This window comes from Cetorhinus maximus, chromosome 3 (assembly GCF_964194155.1).
Source record: "Cetorhinus maximus chromosome 3, sCetMax3.hap1.1, whole genome shotgun sequence".
In the NCBI taxonomy this organism is placed as follows: Eukaryota; Metazoa; Chordata; class Chondrichthyes; order Lamniformes; family Cetorhinidae; genus Cetorhinus; species Cetorhinus maximus.
This window is the reverse complement of record NC_135881.1, coordinates 31,139,638-31,163,301: the sequence shown is the minus strand read 5'-3', so window position 1 is coordinate 31,163,301 and position 23,664 is coordinate 31,139,638. Positions and strand designations below refer to the sequence as shown.

Genomic DNA, 23,664 nt, shown 5'->3' with positions numbered 1-23,664 from the left:
TGAAAGACAAAATAAATTTAAGTTCTTTTGTCCATTTTAAGCCTCATCAGCATTTTGTCCATAACCTAGCCACTCTGCTCATTTTCCATAGCAGTATATTCCTCCTGAACACTGAGGTTTCCTGATAACTAATGGACTTTGCTGTAACAAAGAGAATTCCACATTGCAACAGTTTTTTCTCAGTTAATTTTGAACGTTTTAAATTTATGACTACGTTACCATTTTGCTGATTAGTAAAAGCAACCCATCACTAAAAAGACTTGAACCAGGTAATACCCCAATATATTGACCCAGGTCATCCGTTTTCTGGATGGTTGTCCTGTGGATGATGTGTCGAGGGACCCCTCTTAGGCCTCCCCACGCAAGGGTTACGTGGAAATTGCCCGGGATGTTTCAGCTTTCAATGGGCAATTACCCTGCGTCTGGAACTCTCTGAAACTCCGGTTTAAAGTCAGACTTTGGATGGTTCTGATTTTATTAGCAGAATAGCTACCTAGGAAAAATTAGAAGGATTAAAACCAGTTCTAGGTCCTTGGTAACTACACTACAGACCACCCCTTCACCTACCCACGTGCCTTCTCTCCTAGCTTGTCAGTGACACAGACAATTTGTACAGTAGCTAGTGCCATAAAAAGGTTGTGACTTTGTTTCCTCCAACAACCCCTGTCAATTGAGGCATTCAAGGGGGCTTTACATTGTGCCTATTCAAATACCGTGCAGGGGTATGAGGAAAAGGCAGGGCAGTGGCACTAGGCCATATTGCTCATTTGGAGAACTGGTGCAGACACAATGGGCCAAATGGTCTCTTGTGCTGTTTAATTTGAGATTCCTAGACTATACTGCAGGACTCCAGGAGCAGCCATTTGCCATGCTTCTCAGCAGACCTGGGTCAGAAATCCAGGTGAGAAATGTGGTGCTCCAGAGCTTGGTAGGAATATTGGAATGGCAATCCAGGGGTGCTTGCCACTCCACGGAAGATTCGGCCCATTATCTACAGTGGAAAATGTCCCAATTTCTCAAGTCTTTATATCAGCAGCTTATCACTGACTTTCTAATGAATTTGCACTGGTCCCTCATTGCTTTCATAAAGAAATGAGAATGTAAAAAGAAATGTCTGATTAAAATTCAATATTAAATCCTATTTAAATGTATTTGTAAACCTGAGACAGTTGCTCATCTATATTTTGGTTTACAGATTCTTTGACAAGCAAAATTCTCTCTACGGAGCCAAAAAGCAGACGGCTCATGACTTCTGACCAGGACACTAAAGTTGTGGCTGAACCGCAGGTGCAGCAAGTGCAAGAAGTTGTCGACAGTTCCCCTCTGGTAAGTTGCTAGAAACATATGTTTCTAATTATGCTATTTTGATCACTCAGATCAACATAATTATGATAGAAACTGAAACACTAAATACAGGAGGTGCAAAGCAGATCCATCAACATTTGGACAAAGGGCAGGTTAATGCTTTGGCTTTGCAATTCTCGGGTCAATTATAAGTCTCAAACGCAAATCAGATACCTCTTTCTGGTTGCCTTTGTTTTAATGCAAAATGAAAATAGCTGGATTTCCAGCTTGTTGCTGAGTGCTTTTAATTCTGAAAATAAATTACTGGATCTTAGTGCGCTGGTTAAGATAACAGGTAAATAGGAATTTATTTTCATTTGACCCAGTGTATAGTGTCATTAAACATTCAGGTCTGGCAGGAAATGGGGTGAGAAGGAAGATGAAGCTGTAAGGTATGTGCCAAAATCAGGAGTTCATTGCATCTGAGGCTTGTGCAAAACTCTTTTCTCGGGCTCGTTATCCTTAAAGTTCTGCTTGCCAATTAGTTATCAGTAGTTGCTGCAGCATTTTTGTAGTAGACCTGTTGGTCTGAATGCAGCTTTTGTGATGGTGATCATGTTGGAAAGTCATCTGGAAAAGGATGGGCGTTGTAGTGATTTAGAACTTTGATCGTTTAGAACCTGGTTTTAAACTCAGTCTGTGCTAATTGCACAACTGTCTGAAACGCATGGCCCTTACCAGCTGCCAGAGGTCTTTATATCATTTGTTCCTGCTGCATTTAAGTTCAGATTCTGAATCTGCAGTATTTGTTTTAATTTACTGCAAATCACGTATTTGGCAGGAAACATTGTAACACGGCCAATTGAACAAAATATTCTTTTGGATGAAACATTAAACTGAGACCCTGTCTGTGCTCGGTCTCTCCCCCTCTTCCCCCCCCCTCCCTCCCCCTCCCACCCCCTCCCTCCCCCACCCCCTCCCTCCCCCCCTTTCTCTCCCTCCCTCCCCCACCCCCTCCCTCCCCCTTTCTCTCCCTCCCCCCCTTTCTCTCCCTCCCCCCCTTTCTCTCCCTCCCCCCCTTTCTCTCCCTCCCCCCCTTTCTCTCCCTCCCCCCCTTTCTCTCCCTCCCCCCCTTTCTCTCCCTCCCCCCCTTTCTCTCCCTCCCCCCCTTTCTCTCCCTCCCCCCCTTTCTCTCCCTCCCCCCCTTTCTCTCCCTCCCCCCCTTTCTCTCCCTCCCCCCCTTTCTCTCCCTCCCCCCCTTTCTCTCCCTCCCCCCCTTTCTCTCCCTCCCCCCCTTTCTCTCCCTCCCCCCCTTTCTCTCCCTCCCCCCCTTTCTCTCCCTCCCCCCCTTTCTCTCCCTCCCCCCCTTTCTCTCCCTCCCCCCCTTTCTCTCCCTCCCCCCCTTTCTCTCCCTCCCCCCCTTTCTCTCCCTCCCCCCCTTTCTCTCCCTCCCCCCCTTTCTCTCCCTCCCCCCCTTTCTCTCCCTCCCCCCCTTTCTCTCCCTCCCCCCCTTTCTCTCCCTCCCCCCCTTTCTCTCCCTCCCCCCCTTTCTCTCCCTCCCCCCCTTTCTCTCCCTCCCCCCCTTTCTCTCCCTCCCCCCCTTTCTCTCCCTCCCCCCCTTTCTCTCCCTCCCCCCCTTTCTCTCCCTCCCCCCCTTTCTCTCCCTCCCCCCCTTTCTCTCCCTCCCCCCCTTTCTCTCCCTCTCTCCCTCCCGCAGGTTTAATTGGAAAGGGACATCGGGAACAGACTTCGCAGAATCACTGAATTTCTACAGTGCAGGTGGAGTTCATTCAACCCATGTCTGCGCCAGCCCTCCTTAATGAGCAATTCACCTAGTGCCATTGCCCTGCCTTCTCCTTGTAACCCTTCACAATCTTCCTTTTCAGATAACAGTCTAATTCCCTTTAGAATGTCTCGATTGAACCTGCCTTCACCACACTCAGGCAATGCATTCCAGACCATAACCACTTCCTGTGAAAAAGTTTTGCTTTTTGCTTCTTTTGCCAGTTACTTTAAATGTGTGCCCCCTCATTCTCAATCCTACCACCAAAGGGAGCAATTTTTCTCTCTACTGTCAAATTCCATAATGCAGCTTGCTTAAGTGGATGAATATACACAATATGTGTTTGACATTGAAATATTCATTACCCATACTACCTTTTAGAACAGATATTTTGAATTGCTAGAAGACTATGCTGTGAAGCTGGGATTTGTGTAGTCGAAGTTTTACATTGCCAATGACCAGTTGCAGAAATATATTCACTTTTCTAACCGGGTGACTGCTCAGCAACTTTCATGATGAAGTTTGGCTGTTGCTGGGTGAGCGAAGTTTGGCTGTTGCTGGGTGAGCAAAGTTTGAGTGCTGCTTGGGGCCTTTCTCTGTGCATTTTCTTAATAGCACCAGATGTATAAATGCTTAAGATACTCAGAACCTGCTGTTTTTTGTTCATTTGATTTAGAGTTGATCAATCCTTTGAAGTTTATTTGAAATTTTTGCTGTGGTAATGTTGCCATTTAAGGTGGTGGTAGGTGGACTTATGAAAATGAAACCGGGAATGTCTGTTTTGTTGGCATTACTTTTTGCAATTAAATAGATGTCTCTTGTTTATGCTGGTTCCAATCTGGAATGGCCATTTGGTGGGGGAGTGCATATTGCCCTGGCTGAACCTGTGTCTGCCCTATGTGTACTCATTTTCCTGGATTGTTTTTTAATTTGTCTGAATGAGGATCACTTACCCTAAATTCTAGTTTAAGCTGATCCTTTAGAGCCACAACAGCCATGCTTGGGTCTTTACCTGTTGTAGACTTCATACCTTGATACTTAATCCTGAGCAAGCTTAGCATTAACAGACGAATGAAGGGAAAACTTGAGACTTCTACTACAATTCTCCATTCTTGGTAATGCTGCTGTTGATCAGTTAAGATTACTTTGGCTGTTTGACTGTTACAAGCTTCTGCTTTTGAGTTTATTATTGTGTTACTGCTATCCTGAGGTAATAACTTATTGTGTCTTTTCTTGCATTTTTTTAAAGAACTTTGGTGGTGCTCGTCCAGGAAATTAATGTGCAATATTTTGATTATGGTCTAAACTGAAATCTGAAACCGGCTGAAAATTGAGGTTTTTTTTTTCCCCTACAGAAAATAAACTTATAAGCATAGCTCCATTTCATGCTCCTTTAGACAGCAAGGCCAAATAAGAATAATTTAGTCATATAAATGGATCAGCATGATTTTTTAATAAAAAATGTAGTAGAAGAAACTAATGCTGTCTTGACATCTTTTTTTGTTGATTCTTGGTTCAGTGTTTAAGCCATAATTTAGGCTGGGTATGGTGGGAGGAGAAAGTTTCAAAATTAAAATCTGGAATGCCAGCAGTTTGCTTAAGATTGTAATTGTAGTAGTTGCTGAATGCAGGCTTAATGACAAATATACCTCCATTGTAAAATGTAACAGCACTAGGTAGAAATCTATTAGTTTTGGACTGAGTTAACCCAGCTGTGCTATGCAGTTTTGAGTGGCAGTAGCACATGAATTTTTAAACAGCCTTAAAGATGCTATTTTTGGTATGTGGGTGTTGGCTAAGCCAGTTGGAAGTTTGTTTCATAGCACTCTAAACTTTGTAGTGTGAAGGATTGTCGCAGTAACTCCTCACTATGGGTTGCTGCTTCAGTATAGAGAGAAATCCTTTGCTGACCAGAACTGTCACTGAAAGAACAAGTTTGTTGCCGAGTGCAGGAAATGAAACAGATATTGAAAACTGGTTCCAGAATCCAGGGTCAATACTTAAGGTGAAGACTGAGAATGGGAACTTGGACGAACAGGCTCAAGAATATGGCAAGCTGAAGGCTGTAAATTCAAGTGTGGATACCCACAAAGGATGGTTGAAAAATAGCAGACACACGATCTGGCTTTTGCTGACGAAAAAACCCTTTTACCATAGTCAAACGTGTTTGCAGCAAGCTGAAAATCTAAGCAAAGTTAGTGAAGAGTTCCTGACAAATGATCTTATGTCAAATGTACAAATAGGCAGTATATGGAAGCCTATTGATCCATTGAAGGAAAAAGTCTTGGATGTTAAAGGCAAGGAACATATGAAAAAGAACTACAGAACGTCATGCAGTCCTGTTAAAATGGATGAAAAATCTGAGCGACAAGGAACTGAAAATGTTGTTCACGGTGCACCATCTCAATTGGGCCGGTATCATCCAGAGGATAAGGTTGTGCTTGTGCACCCTGAGGAGAAGGTTTGCTTAAATGGTGCAAATTTGGCAAGTTGCCAGATGATTTTTGAGAATTCTCATTCACAGCAGCAAGAACTTGCATGTCTGCCACTGATGGTAGAGGTTGAAAATGATGGTAAAAATAGCAAGGCTGAGGGAATTCAATGTATTGCAACTCAGCATAACACACAAGAACATTTCTTGGATACCAGTAACTTTTCGTTTGAAATAGATATTAAATCGAGAACCAAAGATTTTTATAGTATCTGCACAATAGATCTGGAGGATGTAGAAAATGGTGAAGGGGCACCTGTTTTTCCTTATAATCAAATTGCTTCAGATCCGTACTGTTCAGCTGTTGCAGCTGAGAGAAAGCAAAGCCTAACACGGTCTGTTGATACTGCTGTGGATTTTTCAAGATGCTGTGCTTTGAGCACAGCAGCTGTTTCTGATCAGGATGTAGTTCAAGTAGCACAATCGATGACAGTAGATGTGGACACGGTGAAGAAGCATGGCTTTTCCACTCAAGTATACACTGATGCACAAGCTACCATATTACTAATGCCAAAATCAAATCTCCTGTCTGCAGAAACGGCCAAAAATGAAGCAGAAAGTATTGATCTTAATACTCAACCCAGTGGTGAAAAGAAACACAGCCATGTAAAGTCTTCACTTTCTGAGAACTTGACTGAAGTAACTGACTTCATTAGTTCAGACACTTGTGCTCCAAAATATGCAAATATTTACAATCATGCCAAATGCTCCCACCTGTGTGAGGCAAACCAAGAAGAGAGAAAGTCCCCTGCAAAATATAGCACTAAATTTGAAGGGACAGGAGTTGATAAATATCAACAAAGCAAGCTGAATGTGTTGGAATCCAAAAGTATGTGTCCAAACACAGCTGCACAACAGCACGATGGAGTAAGAAGTGGCAAAAGTATTATCTCTGACTCCTCCATAATCAGGCAAGCAGTGCTGCCAAAGTTGAATAATTCATTGTCTGACCATTCTCTGATAGAAAGAATACCAATTTTAAACTCTAAATCAAAGTTGGGCTATTGCAATCGATGTTGTGAAGGTAACCTAATTCCTATTGATGTAGTCTGTGCACCAACTACTTTACTGGAAACAGAGTTTACCAGTCAGATGAATGAGACTGGACTGCAACAGGATCGAGCGACTAGGTTAGATAATGTCACTATGTATCTGGAACCTCTGGAAGATAAATATTCGGATATAAATTCATTACAACCCTTATCTGTACCTTCTGTTGAACAAGTATTTGAGCCTATGAAAGCGGGAGGGAAGAGTTTGAAATCCAGTTCTTGTTCGAAGTTAGATGCTGTAGCTTATATCAGTAATTCTGCCATTGAGGAGCAGATACTCAATCAAAGACGTGGTGGTAACCAAAATAGCGGAAAACTTGTATCACTGTGCATTGATGATATTGTGCAAGCTGATCTCAATTTGCAAGTGCCCTGTGCGTGTGAGGAAACTGTATTGGAAAATTCAAGACTTCTTTCAGCTGAACAAGATTCCGTTATTGAAATATATAATACATTTATCTCTCGGCCGTTTGACATTGGCTGCAGTGCTGGTGTTGCTCGAACAGAAGTGGATGAAATCAGAAATATTTTGCTTACTAACGATGCTATCTGGGATTCTGAGGTCAGACCAGCTACAGAAACAAAGTTGAAAAATCAACAGGATAAAGAGATGAAGTTTAGTAAACAAAATCAGTATTCTGCTGTTGATTTTTCAGCTGACAATACAGAAGCAAGCAGTGAAACTGAATTTACCATCAGTAATTTCTCTGCTGTAGAAAACAATGCTGATATCTGCTTAAAACAATATACTGACAGTCTGAAAGGTGATAAAGAAAATTTATTGAATGGAAAAACTGAAAAGATTCAAAATCTTTCTACATATAGGCAAGTTTCATCCACTCCAAATGCAACACTTGGAGGTTTAGAGACTCTGCAAAATATCCATCCACTGATTGAGAACAGAATTAGCTTTGTAAATGGGCATCTCTCAGAATGTTGTAATGAAGAGACTAAAGCCTTGAAAAAAACATTTGATGCTGACTGGATTACAAATGAGCCCCATAATCCTACTTTGTGCTTTGTGCAAAATGACGTTCAGCAAGTCATGCTTGACACATACTCTATAACCATAGAGTTATTGGATAAGTCCAAGAATCGACCCACAATTGAAACAAAGGAGGGGAAGTGTTCACAAGCGAATGCCCTAGCACTGGAAAAGAGCATTCCTTTGACTAATGCTGCAAAAAAGGCAGAGGCTGTTGAATTGTATACATCAACAGAATCATGTGAAATTATTGTTAATGGTCTTGAAGATCAGATAGATCAATATGCATCAACTCCTTCATATGAAATACCTCCTATCTTAGCTGGAATCATAATCAATGATGTAAAAGAGAAATCTTCATCAGATGTACTATGTAGAAGCAATGAGAGATGTGTGGATGTGACGGCAGTCATTTCGAGACTGTCTGGAGACGAACTTAAAATAGATCATAATTTAGAAAGTGGCGTAAGGCCACCATGGACTATCAATCCAGAAATTGACACAATGTTTGAAGATGTAGCTGAGTGCATATTTCCTGAACAGCTGAAGATAAATGTAGACAGCCGTGCGGGTTACTTATGGAACACCAGCTTCACTGGAATTGCTAAAGAGGTTGACCTACAACAAAATGATGTAGCCCAATCAGTTGTATCAAAGAATGTTGATATCACCAAAAGCCTTATTGGGGTGCATCCATACCGCCTTTTAGCATCCAAAACCACTGATTGTTGGAATTGGCTCAACAATTGTGACCAGACTGTGAGTATTTTTCAAATGCTACCTATTTGATACACCTTTATGACTGAGCTAAAATGGTAACTTTTGTATGAGAGAGAAAATTGGCTGTCTTAATTTTTGAGTCGCATATAGGTCAGATGAGGCACCTTTCATGGCAGTTTGCCTCCCGATTTTATTTAATGCAAAGGTGGAATTTAAATCTTTAACGTCTGGGCTGATTTTCCAGACTATACCCACTAAGCTACCCTACAAATTAAATAGGCCTCAATCAGTAAGTTCAGAAGCAATAAAGGTGGTATCTTGTCGTTCCATCTTAAACTCAATGTCTGGGAAACTGTCATTTCCTTTTCAATGAAATAAATCCAACTTACTTTTTAGAAGTAAAATGAAAGATGAACTATCACATTTACTTAGTAATTTTTAAATATTGGACTTTTTCTTCAACTGAAATGATCTACCTTGTATTCAAGCAGCGTTGAAGCAGATTTAAGTAACTGCTTGAAGATCTGAACCTGTGCATAAAGCACAAAGATTTGTGTAATTAGGGTGTACGCTCAAGTCAGTCAGTGTTGTCTGTTTAGGTACTGACAGTTCTCTATTTTCTGTTCTGTTTTGATGTTCAGAATTTCAACATTTAAAGCTTTTCATTTTTTAAAAATCTGTTTGCAGCAATTTTGAAGCGCAACCAACCTTTTGAAAAAGACTGGCTTCTCAAACTTCTCAAGTTTGAGTTAAGACTTTGTCACAACAATTTTTGTTTTCTCTTTTGGATAGTTTTGGATTTCACCACTGGTGCATACTGAGTTTATTAATAATGGTTAATGAAGCAGTGAATTGCTGAGTTTAGTCTTCATGACCAGGGACTCTGGAAGGCCAGGAAAATTGGGCAAGATTTCCACTTACAACTGTTGAGTCAAAGCCCAAATTAGCACCACCCTCAACTAATAACTGGAATTTAAAAAAAATATTAATTTGTGCCATATCGGCATGGGCGAACTTAAGTGAATATTCAACCTACATTTTGTTTTTGTTTTGACCCTTGATGACTTATTGCCCTTCACCGCCCCCCTCCTTTTAGAAACCTTGTTTGCAAATCAGTGGATTTTCTGATTTTTCTGCCCAGCCCATCTTCTGACCTTGCTTCTTATCATTTCCCAATTTTTGCCAGTTGCTGGTTCTCTGGATTCAATAAATCTCTCTCTCCAGCTTTAGTGCCTATTTTGGGTCTGTATTTGCTGAAATATGGTAGTGCTACATAAGTAGTCTGTGTGTTTTGCCAATATCTTATTAAGTCAAGTCATGTCATGTCACAACTGGATTTCCTTGTGATCGAACTGGATGTGGTGCATTTTGCACATATCCCAACGTGCATTTCTCTAATCTCTGAAGGCAAGATTAAGAAGCACTTGGATAGCTGAGGCCAGATATGAATCATTAAGCAACATTATTTCAGACATCAAGGGAAAATACTGAATAGCCGTTAAAGCACTTAGCTCAATCTTGTGTCTCTCCTGGAAATGTGGAGTGGGGAGTAGAGAACATTATCAAAACATCTAATTTCCTTCATGACTCATTTGTTTTTTTGCTGGCCCTAAGTTTACACATTGTACTCTTTTGGTTAATGACCTGTTCCGCCATCCTTTTTCTCTATTTTTGGTGGTGGAACGGTTGACACTGTCCCCAATAATTTGTCTACCCTTTTTTTACTTTTCCAACAGTGGTGTGTGGGACATTTCACTCTTGCTTTGCTTGCCTTTTCATAGTCTCACCCCCTGGCATACTGTAGCATTTTATGTAGTAACTGGGGAACCATCAAGTAATATAGAAAGTAATTCCCTGAAAGTTAAGGTAGATGAAGCCATAAAGACCAGCATTTTTGGGCTTCATTATTAAGGGCATGGAGTAGAAAAGTGAAGAAATTAACAGGTGCAAAACATTGGTGAGGGCATGGCGCAAGTTGAAACACTCCATTGAAGAAAGGACAAGAAAGTAATACAGTGGAAATTCACCCGGATATAGTTGAAAGGCTAGATACTGAGACTATTTCCGCAAACAAAAACTCAATGCGTTTCCAAGTTTTTTAAATTTATGAAGGTTTTAATAGCATGAATCAGGCAATATTTCCTTTTTGGGATTCGGTAATGAGGAGTCATGAATTGAAAAAATACCACAAAGTAAGGAGTTGGGACAAATTTATTTGCACAGTGGGTTTTGGAATATGGAATGCTGATCCCAGGTTGGTATTGAGGCTAAGATCGTTCCTTCTTTAAGGAAACATTGAGTGTTTGAATCAAAAAAGAGCAAGGCAGAGATTAGCTTGTGTTTGAACATGATTTATACGTACCAATATACTTTATAAAATGACAAGTTGATTGTAGTGACACTTGTAGAAAAATACAAGGAGTGGAGGAGGAGCTGAGCATTGATGGGTGGAGTGATGTGATTACCTCATTGAAGATTTTGATGAGCTGTGAAGGAGAGCTGGTGAGGTTTTATAAGTATTTCCTGAGAAATGCGGTAAGGTAGCACTTGACAAGTTAGCCTCCAACAATAGAGCAGGAGATGATAGCATAAGAATAGGCCATTAGCTCCTCCTTGCCATTAAATTGGGCCATAGCTGATCCTACAATTTGAAGAACAAATCGGAGGCAGAGAAGGCTGAGAAAATTCAACACCTTACTGATATGCATGACACACAAGTCTTTTTCAAAACAGCCAGGGAGATCCATGGGTTCTGGACACATGGATCAACACCAGTAAGATCCAAAGATGACAAGTATTACTATAGCCTAATGATTCATATCTGGCCGTGGATATCCAAGTGCTTCTCAATCTTGCCTTCAGAGATTAGAGAAATGCACATTGGGATACGTGCAAAATGCACCATATCCAGTTAGATCACAAGGAAATCCAGTTGAGACATGACAGGGCTTAAATGAGATATTGGCGAAACATTCTAGACTACTTATGTAGCACCCCATATTTCAGCAAATACAGGCCAAAATAGGCACCAAAGCTGGAGAGAGAGAGTTATTGAGGCCAGAGAACCAGCAACTTAAAAATTGGGAAACGATAAGGTCAGAAGATGGGTTGGGCAGGAAAATCAGAAAATGAAGAAAAAGCACTAGATGCCAATATTCCATTATACTTCAGAGACAGAGTCGATACTCTTCTACAAAGAGCACTTTGTAGAACTACTTGGAGCTCCATGGTGGATGTGCATCTACTGTAGAACTACGCTGAAAGATTATCAAACCTTCAAAATGATAACCGTTGTCAGCCAGATGTAAAAACAAGGTTCTGGTCCTGACAATTTCCCTGTTGAAGAGGGATGAACCATACTGAGCCCTCGGATACACACCCCATTTGTGGAGCCCTGCCAGAATGAGGAAATTTAAGTGACCTTAGAGACACTATGATGATTACAATCAAACAGTAACAACTACATGACTCCCGACTGTAGGCCAAGTCCTGTAGGTCACTTAATCGTCTCTCGCCAATTGTGGAGGAAGTCCTTTCAGAGTTCCTGTCTGGCTCCCAACCCACTAGAGGAACAATTGGCATGATCTTCATAGCATGCTTTCTTTGATTGCATTTGCCTCATTTAATTGAACTGCACTTCAGAAGATATTACAGTGATTATAGATGTCCAGCTAAGTACAGAAGCATCACTTTTTCTCTGACATGACGATATGCAGATAATAGTACAATGCAATGGCTTCACCACAGACCCATTTCCTGTCAAAATGGGCATCAAACTGGGGTGTTTTGTTGTTCCAACACCATTTGCAATATTTCTTGGAGCAACACTGCAACTTGCCCCTGACGAGCTGCCCCCGAGTGTAGTTATAACCTATTGCATTGATAGTAAACTTTTCAACCTCAACTGGCTGAAGGTCAAAACCAAGACAACCATTTCTGTCATAGAACAGTGCTGTGCGGATGGCACAAGTCAGTGCTCAATCTGAAGTATTACAACAGTTGATATAAGCTTCGGTAAATACAAGATCATGGGACTTGCCCTGAATATCAGACCAAAGTCCTCTACTGCCCAACACTAAATATATCAATTCCAACACCTTCGATTGCGATCCATTGCAATGTCCCTTGCTTGTCACATCTCGGAAAGTTATCTATTCCAAAAAGCAGACATTGAAGGGAGACACCACCAGACCCAATGTTAGTTATATTATTGCGTTTTTTAGAATCATGATATTGGACCCAACATTAAATCCAACATTAAATCCAAAGTCTTAATAAGACAGTGATTCTTGTGCTTCTATGGTGCTGAAGCTTGGTCAATTTGCAGATTCCATATCAAGGCCCTAGAACCACATCAAACTTGTAGAAGGATTTTGTAAATCAAGTTGTTCTTTTTTTGGAGAATTGTGGGCCAGGGGGCACTGCTGAAGAGGTATTTCTTCTGAAGGTCAGGGCTATGCCTCGGAACCGATTCAAACGAAATGTTTCAAAGGCATTCTCAAACAACACATGGGGGAGATGGATTCCCAATCATGACCAACAAAAATGGTGTTAAGACCATCCACTCAACGTCATCAGCCACTGAGAGAACAGCAAGAAAGACGGAAGAGTGCAGCTGCTTAAGTCAACAATCCACTACCACCTCTTGCCAACTCTTTGGGAGTGTCTGTAAGACCAAGATAGGCCTTATGAGCCATCTGCAAACCCATAACCAACATCTCAATGACAACACTGAACTAGCCATCTACAAGGAAGAATCGTCCTTGAGACAAAGGATTATGATGGCTGTTTTTTTTATCATTATTTTAAGTACCTTGATTACCTTCAACCATCTAAACTGGAGGGAATCCAAACCAATTATTGCAATTGTTTCATTGTTCAAGTGTTTGAGCTCTGGTATCATTCCAGCGAATTTCTGCAGCATCACTTCCAAGGTTAAGATGTGATACCTGAGCTTTTGTGTACAGCCTGCATGCTGAATTCCAGATGGAGTTTGAACAATGCTCTGGTCAAGCATAGTGTCACTTCCTAGTGGCTGAATTCTAACTCCTAAGATAGATGCCAATATTCCTTTATACTTGGGCTCTGCACTACCTTTTGATTTATGTATGTAGACATATAAATTGCTTTGCTGCACAGCTCCTAGGTGAGCAGTAATTTAGAAACTATAGTGATGGGTGAGCTGACCATGCCAGGACAATACAGAATAATAGACAAATGTAAAGTTTGTAAAACGCCCTGTGTAAATTAACTGTGTAAGGTGCTGAGTTGCCTTCTTAACTCATTGGAACAGCACAATGCTCATGAATACCAAAGAGGTTTTGCTAAAGCCGTCACAAATGTACCATTGCATTACCATCAAGTGCATGGTTGCAGTGGAATAGAGTATGGAGATTTGGGTCTCGATGTGAGATTGAAAACTATTGTGCATCAGTTCTTGGTGAGGATCCCAATCATTTTGTTTTGGTCTGCTGTCATTGATTCTTAAGCTTTCTGTGCTTAGTGAAAGATACAATTTGCATGACATGCAAAATTTGACAATCAGAGACTGCTCAAGAGCATATCTAGAACTTCACATATCTCTGGCTGTGTACTACTAGTAGCACTTTTTATTGTCGATAGAAAGTTTACTATCCTTAAGTTTGTTTGAAATTTTATAGTGAATAGCAAAAAAAAAATGCTGTGTGACATTGCAACTTAAATTTGTCAGCACATCAAATGCAGAATTGCTTTGGTTTGTATATTGTGACCTGAGAGCTTATCTATTTACATGTCTATTTTCTGCTTACAATAAAGCATACCACTTGTGTTGGCTGAAAAGTTTAGCAATGACTGTGCTGTCTCTTTGCAAGAGAGGCTTTGCTGAGCTTGAATGCAACCTGTAAAAGTGCACCACAGAAATAAGCAAGATTGAGTGTAAGGAATCCAATATTGGAAAGAAAATGAGTGCCCAGTCTTAAAGAATTTAAAGAAAAAAAAATAGACTACCATTCATACAGGTTTGTGTGAGACTGTGGTTTGCTGCCCTCTACTGGGGGAGGCATCAGACTTTTTCTTGCCACAACTCCACTGATTTTTAACTCGAACTACCAACTCTTTCCTCTCCTAGCCCTCCAGCTGTCAGAGCCACCTTTTCCCTCACCTGTGTTCATTGTTTCTTGTACCTACTACTATTAGCCTTACACCCTAAGTTTGTACATCCCGTATGCAACTAGTTTGGTTATTCTTGCACCAGAGCTGGGTTGACTACATCGAGAATTACTGTTTCACCCCCTCTCCACACCCCTCCTTTACTCTGTGCAGGGTGTAGTAGATGACTTTGCATCTGAGATTTGAAGCTCTGTTCCACCTTCCCTCCTTTACTTCCCTGACCACATCTCCCAATATGTGTTTCTTGCAATGGAGTAGGCTTGGAAGTGGTGCACTTATAGTTAAAGCTGGCTGTATGAGAGATAAGTAAAGTTTAATTGCCTTGGGAATAATAATACATTAAATTTACTGCACAGAAACAGGCCATTCAACCCAACCAGTTCAACCACTCCATGCAGGTGTTTATTCTACATGAGCCTCCTCCTTCCTTAGATTATTTAACCTTGTAGACATATTGTTCTATTCCTTTCTCTCTCCTGTTTCCCTAACTTTATCTTAACAGCATCTATGTTAATTACCTTCCACACTCTTGAGGTAGTGCATTCCACTCCTCAATACTGAATAAAGTTTCTCCTGATTTCCTTATTGGATGTATTAGTGTTATTTTCAATGCTTCATTGTATAAAGCAAATTTTAGGTTTGGATAGCTTAATGTAATTATGTAGGGTAATATCAGGGCGAAGAAATGAAGTTGAGACGAGACTTAAGAGATTGGATTAAAGCAAAATACTGCAGATGCTGGAAACCTGAAAAACACAAAATGCTGGAAAAACTCAGGTCTGGCAGCACCTGTGGAGAGAGACAGAGTTAATGTTTGAGTCCTTCTTGACCCTTATTCAGAGATATTGGAACTATTTCCATTGAAGTAGAGAAAGTTAAGAGCAGATGAAAGGAGTTAGGTGGAAAGGCTGTTTCCTCTCATTTGGGAGTCTGTGATGAGCATCAATGTGGAGAGAAATAAGAAAAGTATGTTACACAAGTTTAGAGCATGGAGTGCTTTGTCATATGATTGATTGGAGCAGAGACCAATGCTTCTTTTAAAGGAAGAATAGATAAAATTTGCAGAGGAAATTACTGGCAAGGAATAGTGCAGTCGAATTAGATTTGCATCACCCTACCAAAGAGGGAGCATGGAATGGTTGGGATAATTTTGTTCCTATCTGCTGTAAGTCTCTGGTTCTTGATAGACCCTTGGGTGCTTCAGATCTACCCTGCAGAGTTCCATCTACAAGGCTTTCTGCAATGGCCTCCCTGAATTCCGAAAAGCCATCTCTTAAACCAAGATTTTGGACATGTCTCCCATTAATACTTGGTGTGTTATCTGCTTTCCTGTGTCGTGTCTAACTGCTTTAAGGAAGTTGTCAGTAAGTAGTTAGTTTAAAAAAATGTCAAATGAGTACTGTAGTGAGTAATTCAAAAGTTCATGCTTTTGTGCACAATTTTGTAGCTGCAACACTTCGTCCAAGACTGTAGGTTTACTTTAACTGTTTCTGGAATGAATTTTAACTTGTGCGTTTAGTAAAATTTGGTATGCCTGAGTTTTTAAGTGGAACTTTTCTTGTTTTGGCAGGAGTCAGCCAAGGTTTCGGAGCTGAATCCTAATGCCAAAGTTTGGGCAAATCATGTGCTAAATCTGGATGCTGCTGCAAGCAATGCCTGTGAAACTTGGGAAGAACAACTGGGGGCTCCTGATACTTGCCCAGAAGGTATGGAATGTTCTGGTGATTTTAATTTTACAATAAATAAAACTCTCATGCAGCACTAGACATTAACATGACCAGCTGATAACATTTTAGAAGTAACAACTACAACTAACCTCTGTTTTGTCATGCTGTTTGTCAATCATCCAATATTGGATGAGTTGGAAGTGCCGAAGCCAATGCCTTTGGTCTCCATCAGAAACTCTGTTCCTTAGTTTAGGAACATAGGAACAGGAGAAGGCCATTCAGCCCGTCAAACCTACTCTGCCATTCAGTACATTCACGGTTGATCAAACACTCGATGCCTTTTACCCACACTATCCCAAAACCCCTTCACGTTATTGTTAATCAGAAATCTATCAATCTCTACCTTAAACATATTCAATGACTGAGCTTCCACGGCCCTTTGGGATAGAAAATTCCAAAGATTCACAACCCTCCGAGTAAAGAAATTTCTCCTCATCTCGGTCCTAAGTGGTGTCCCCTTTCGTGTCCTGGTTCTAGATTCCCCAACCAGGGGAAACCTGTATCTACCCTGCCAATTCCTTTAAGTGTTTGAGAGGTTTCAATGAGATCATCTCTCATTCTTTAAAACCCTGGAGAATACAGGCCTAGTTTCCCCAATCTCCCTGCTTAACCTGGATCCTGCCACCCCTGGAACAAGCCTGGTGAACCTTCATTGTACTCCCTTTATGGCAATAATATCCTTTCTGAGGTAAGGGGACCAAAACTTCTCTCACTACTCCAGGTGCGATCTAATCAAGGTTCTAAACAATTGAAGCAAGACTTCACTACTCCTGTACGCAAATCCTCTTGCGATAAAGGCTAACATTCCATTAGCTTTCCTTATTGCCTGCTGCACCTGCATGTTAGCTTTCAGTGACTTATGGACAAGAACACTCAGGTCCCTTTATACATTACAGTTTCTAATCTCTTACCATTTAGGAAATATTCTGCCAAAGTGGATAACCTCTCATATTTTTCCACATTATATTCCATCTGCCATGTTCTTGCCCACTCACTAAGTCTGTTCAAATCTTCCTGTAACTGCTTTACATCTTCCTCACAACAAACATTCCCGCCTAGCTTTGTACCATCCACAAATTTGGAAATATTACATTTTGCCCCCACATCTAAATCATTGATATATATTGTGAATAGCTGGGGCCCCAAGTACTGATCCTTGTGGTACTCCACCGGTCACAGCCTGCCAATGCGAGAATGACCTGTTATTCCTCCTGTTGTCTGCCTGTTAACCAACCCTTAATCCATGCCAGTATATTGCCTCCCATCCCGTGTGCTTTTATTTTGCTAATCAACCTCCTGCGGGGGACTTTATCAAAAGCCTTCTGAAAATCCAAGTATACCATGTCCATCGACTCCTTTTTATCAATTTTGTTCGTAACATCTTCAAAAAACTCCAAGTTTGTCGAACATGATTTCCCATTCGTTAATCCATGCTATGTCCAATCAGATCATGATTATACAAGTATCCATTTATCACATTATAGATTCTAGCATTTTCCGTACTACTGATGTAAGGCTAACAGGTCTGTAGTTCCCAACTTCTCTCTTCTCCCCCCCCCCTTTAAATAGTGGGGTGACATTTGCTACCTTTCACGCTTCAGGAACCATTCCAGGATCTATCGAATTTTGGAAAATGATCACCAATGCATTCGCTATCTCTATAGCAACTTCTCAACATTCTGAGATGCAGAATATCAGGTCCTGGGGACTTATCAACTTTCAGTCCCATTAATTTCTCCAATACAACCATCTTACTGACTCAGTGGCCAGGAAGAGGGATAGAGGGGGTGCCAGACTGTTCACATCCATGGAATCCTTTTTGACTCTGAGCTGCTGACCCCAACTGTGCCATCACCAACTATCTATTCAACCTCAATACTCACCTTTGCCTCAAGACTTGTTCTGCTGAAACCCTCATCTAAACCTTCATTGCTCCTAGACTCAACTTCACACTTCTCCATGGATGACCACGTACCTTGTGCCTTCTGTATTTAAAGGCTGTTCCAAAACTCTGCTTGTATCTTAATTTGCATCAGGTTTCTTTCACTTGTGCTTGCTGACCTACATTGGCTCTTGGCCCTGTAATGTCTTGATTTTAAAATTTGTGTCCTGAATTTCTAATCCCTCTATGGCCTCATCCCTCCCATCTCTAACTTCCTCCTAGCTCCACATCACAGCAAGATCTCTCGGCTTCAATTCTGGCTTCTTGAGCGTGCCAACTTTTTTTTTTTTACCACTGACAACTATGCCCCAAGCTCTGGAATTCCCTAAAACAAAATGAAAATACTGTCGTTGCTGAAAATTTGAAATAAAAACACAAAGCTGGAATACTGAGCAGGTCATCTGTGAACTGAGGAACAGTTAACATTTCAGGTCAATGACCTTTCATCAGAATCTTGTTCTAATGAAAGGTCATTGATCTGAGAGGTTAACAGTTCTCTCTTCACAGATGCTATCTGACCTGAATTTCCAAATTTTGTTTCTTTTTCTGGATTTGCCCATCCTAAACCCCCCTCTGTCATCCTAAGACCTATCTCTTTGGCAAAGCTTTTGGTCACCTACTTGATCTCTCCATCTCCACCATTTTTTAAATATAAGACTAAAACTGCACACAGTCCTCCAGATGTGGTCTCACCAATGGCCTGTACAGCTGCAGTAAAACTTCCATTATATTCCATTCCCCTTGCAAGAAACAACATTCCATTTGCCTTCCTGATCGCCTGCTGTACCTGCATACTAAATTGATATGATTCATGTACTAGGACACCTAGATCCCTTTGTACCACCGAGTTCTGCAAACTTTCTCCATTTAAATAGTATACTGATTTTCTTACTTGCTGTCAAAGTGAACAAGTTCATATTTGCCCACATTATACTTCATAGATAATAAATAACTCACTGCCTAATCAAAATTCTCATCTCCCCTCTGGCTTTTTTGCCAATTAGGTTAAATCTGTTTCCTCTGGTTACCAACCCTCTTGCCGAGGGAGGAATCTTTGTCCCTATCTACACTTCTAACACTCCTGGACCTGATGGATTGCATCCTAGGATATTAAAGCTACAGAGATAGTGGATGCACCGGTAGCAGTCTTCCAAGAATCCTTCGATTCTGGATAAGTTCCAGAGGATTGGAAAGCTGCCAATGTAATATATTCAAAAAAGGAGGGAGACAAAAAACTTGTAGCTATCGGCCAGTTAGCTTAACATCGTTATTGGGAAAATGTTAGTCTGTTATAAAGGATGTAATAGCAAAGCATTTAGAAATGCATAATATAATCAAGCAGAGTCAGCATAGCTTCATGAAGGGAAAATCATGCCTGACATATTTATTAGAATTCTTTGCGGAAGTAACAAGGAGGATAGATAAAAGGGGACCAATAGATGTGATATATTTGGATTTCCAAAAGGCGTTTGATAAGGTACCACACAGCTACTTAATAAGATAAGAGCCCCCCATGGCGTTGGGGTTAGCATACTAACATGGATAGAGGATTGGCTAACTAATAGAAGAAAAAGAGTTGGGATAAGGGGGGCATTTTCAGGATGGCAACCTGTAACCAGTGGTGTGCCACAGGGATTAGTGCTGGAGACACAATGATTTACAACATGTATTAATGACTTGGATGGGGGAAGTGAGTGTACTATTGCCAAGCCTGCAGATGACACAAAAATAGGTGGGAAGTCAAGTGGTGAGGATGACACAAAGAGCCTACAGAGGGATATAGACAGGTTAAGTGAGTGGGCAAAAACTTAGCAGATGGAATATAATGTGGGAAAATGTGATGTTATGCACTTTAGCAGGAAGAATATAAGAGCTGAATATTATTTAAATGGCGAAAGACTGCAGAAAGCTGCAGCACAGAGGGATTTGGGAATCCTCGTGCACGAATTCCAAAAAGCTAGCATACAAGTTCAACAGATAATAGGGAAGGCAAATGGAATGTTGGCCTTTATTTCAAACGGAATGGAGTATGAAAATAGGGAAGTCTTGCTAAAACTATACAAGGCACAAGCTAGACCACACCTAGAATACTGTGAACAGTTTTGGTCCACGTATCTAAGGAAAGATATGCTGCCGTTGGAGGCAGCCCAGAGAAGGTTCGCAAGGTTAATCCCAGTTATGGAGGGATTTTCTTATGAGGAGAGGTTGATTTAGGTTGGTCCTGTATTCATTGGAGTTTAGAAGAATGCGAAGCGACCTTATTGAGACATGTAAGATTCTTAAGGGGCTTGACAGGGTAGATGCTGAGAGGTAATTTCTCCCTTGTGGGAGAGTCTAGGACCCAGAGGGCATAATCGCAGAGTAAGGGGTTGCCCATTTAAGATAGATGAGGAGGAATTTCTTTTGAGGGTTGTGAATCTGTGGAATTTGTTTCCGCAGAGGGCTGTAGAGGCTGGATTGTTACTTATATTCAAGGCTGAGAGAGACAGATTTTTAATCAGTAAGGGAATCAAGGGTTATGGAAAAAAGCAGAAAAGTGGAGTTGAGGATTATCAGATCAGCCATGATCTCGATGAATGTTGGAGTAGACTCGATGGGCTGAATGGCCTACTGCTCCTATGTCTTATGGTATTACTATGGTCTCAATGCTGAGCACCGCTCTTAAATCTCCCTTTAACCCTTTCTGTTCTAAGAATATACTTGCTTTGAAGGGGCTGCAACGAAGATTCACAACATTGATTCTTGGGATGAGAAAACTGTCCTACAAGGAGCGATTGAGTAGAATGAACCTATGATCTCGAGTTCAGAAGAACGAGGGGTGGGTCTCATTAAAACACAAAATTCTGAGAGAGCTTGACAGGTTAGATGCTGAGAGGTGGTGTTTCCTGACTGAACAAATTAGAAATGGGGGCCATTGTCTCACGCAAAGGGGCCAGCTATTTAGAACCAAGATGAGAGCGTTTTTCACTCAAGGTTGCGAAAAATCTTTGGAATTCTCTTCCCCAGGAGGGTTTTGGTGCTCAGTCATTAAGTATATTCAAGCCTGAGACTCAGCAATGTGGGCAGAGGGCAGGAACATATAGCTGATATAGATTATCAGCCATGACTATATTAAATATTAGAATATTCCTGGAGGATCTTATGGTCTACACCTGCACCTAAAGTCGACAAAGTTTGAGAATCAAGACAGTCGCTAATAGAATAAAGCCACAAAATTCCATGGGTTTTGAGCAAACAAAAATGAAAACTTTCACTATGCAAAGTCAGAAAGATGAAACAATATACAATATCTATCTTGTACTCGAACATTAAGGATTAATTTGAAGTACATATGAATTAACAGACAAACTATGGTCAAACACACTACACTGCGTAAGTGGCAGATCTGACCAAAAGAGTTCACTGATCTCGCAGCAACCCACCCAGACGTCAGTAAACAGAATCAACCAATCTCGTTGAAACACACTCATATGAGGGGTTACAGTCTTCACCTTAGATCTCACTTTGGAATTCTGCCTCCAAGTCGCTCCAACTCAGGCGGACTCAACGATGGCTCACCTCGCAGGGTTTCAATCTCATCTCCTGAGATTCCATTCCCCTGGATTCCTGGATCTGCATTCAAGTACCAACTCACAAGCACAACTTCAACTCTTTGGCCATTCCAAGGAGAACACTACTACTCCAAAGGGGTACCTTCACCTTGGCATCCCACAGCATGGAGGTGGAGTCACCAGACTTCTGCCCTGTTAATTTGCCAGGGCTTCTCCTGAGCCCTCTTCATTTAGTATGCTGACCACAGCACTTTTCCTGCTTTTAAATTTAACTGGGTCCTCTCCCTGTTCCCAGCCTGGGACTCTGTGACTGGGAGTGAGGCGCCATTGAAGACATGATTCAAGTTTTAAAGCTGTTTTCCCTTTTTGCTTTACGTGGTGTGCTGGGCCTGTTGGCTCAAAGAACTTGATGCTGATTTGTACACGTGCAGCCTGCTCCAAACTGCAAGGTAAGTCTGGATTTTACAACACGAATCTCTGCACATTCAATCTATCCTACTACAGGAATTAGTCTGCTGTGCCCACTAAATTTGTCATTGAGCCAGGAAAGCATTGGAAAGTTGAGTCTCGAAGCAACAAAGGTTTAGGTGAAGATTTTGGCAGAACGAGTTTTGAGGCAAGAACATAGAGGTTGAATACATAGTTGGTGATGGCACAGTTGGGGTCAGCAGCTCAGTCAAAATGGATGCCATAGCTGCAACCAGCCTGGCTCCCCCTCTATCCCTCTTCCTTTGCCATTGAGTCAGCTCAAAGATTGATGTGGGAGGAATGGGTTTCAGTTCGTGGGGCACTGGCATATGAATACTGGGGTAGAAGGGTGCTGTTCTGGTCGGACGAGTTTCACTTGAAATGTGCTGGCGCCAGTGTCCTGGCGAATTGAATAACTAGGGTTGTAGAGAGGGCTTTAAACTAAATGGAGGGGGTGGGGGTGCTGGGGCTAGTGGTTCTGGAGAGGGGATACGTAGGCTAACAAAGCAAAAGGGTATGGCAGCATTGCAGGGCAGCTATTTGGGTAATGATTGGGTATTGGGTGGGGGGGGGGAATGGTAAAAAGGCAAAATTACTGGCTCTTTACTTAAATGCACGTAGTTTTTGGAACAAAATAAATGAATTAACGGCACAAATAGAGGTTAATGGGTATGATCTTATAGCCATTATGGAGACATGGTTACAAGGAGATCAAAGCTGGGAACTAAATATTCAGGGGTATTTGACTTTTAAAAAGGACAGGCAGGAAGGAAAGGGTGGTAGGGTAGCTTTGTTAATAAGAGATGGAATAAGTACGATAGCAAGAAATGACCATGGATGGGAAGATGTAGAATCCATATAGGTGGAGGTAAGAAATAACAAGAGGAAATAAGAGGGAGAAGACACTGGTGGGAGTAGTCTATGGGCCCCCTAACAGCTATACTGTGGTACAGAGAACAAATCGGGAGATAATGAAGGCATCGGTGACTTTAATCATCATGTAGATTGGGGAATTTCAAATTGGCAGAGGTAGCCACGAGCAACTATTCTTAGAGTGTATTCGGGACAGTTTCCTAGAACAATATGTTGTGGATCCAACCAGGGGTCAGACTATTTTTGATCTGGTAATATGTTTAATAGGCAGGTTTAATAAATGATCTCAGAATAAAAGGACCCCCGGGAAACAGTGACCATAAGATGGTTGAATTTAGCATTCAGTTTGAGAGTGAGAAACTTGGGTCAGAAACAACTGTGCTAAACTTAAATAAGGGTAATTACAAAGGAATGAGGGCAGAGTTGGCTGGAGTGGACTGGGAAAGGAGTTTAGCAGAAAAGACAGTTGATGAAAAATGGCAGACATTTAAGAAAATAGTTCATGTTTCAACAAAGATATATCCCAGCGTGGAAGAAGGATTTTAGGAAGGGGATAAACCAAACATGATTAACTGAGGAAGTTAAGGATAGTATCAAATTGAAAGAAAAAACGTACAATGTGGCAAAGATTAGTGGTA

General features: G+C 41.2%; 1 protein-coding gene across 1 annotated transcript in view; it reads left to right on the top strand.

The window, feature by feature from the left end:
* larp4b (La ribonucleoprotein 4B) overlaps window positions 1-23,664 on the top strand; it is a 124,353-nt gene that overhangs the window by 35,780 nt on the left and 64,909 nt on the right. Inside the window, exons 2-3 of the mRNA XM_078537352.1 lie at window positions 1,196-1,326; window positions 16,036-16,171. Coding sequence (XP_078393478.1) covers window positions 1,246-1,326; window positions 16,036-16,171 — 217 coding nt within the window. The 5' untranslated portion in view covers window positions 1,196-1,245. The remainder of the gene's footprint in view (window positions 1-1,195; window positions 1,327-16,035; window positions 16,172-23,664) is intronic.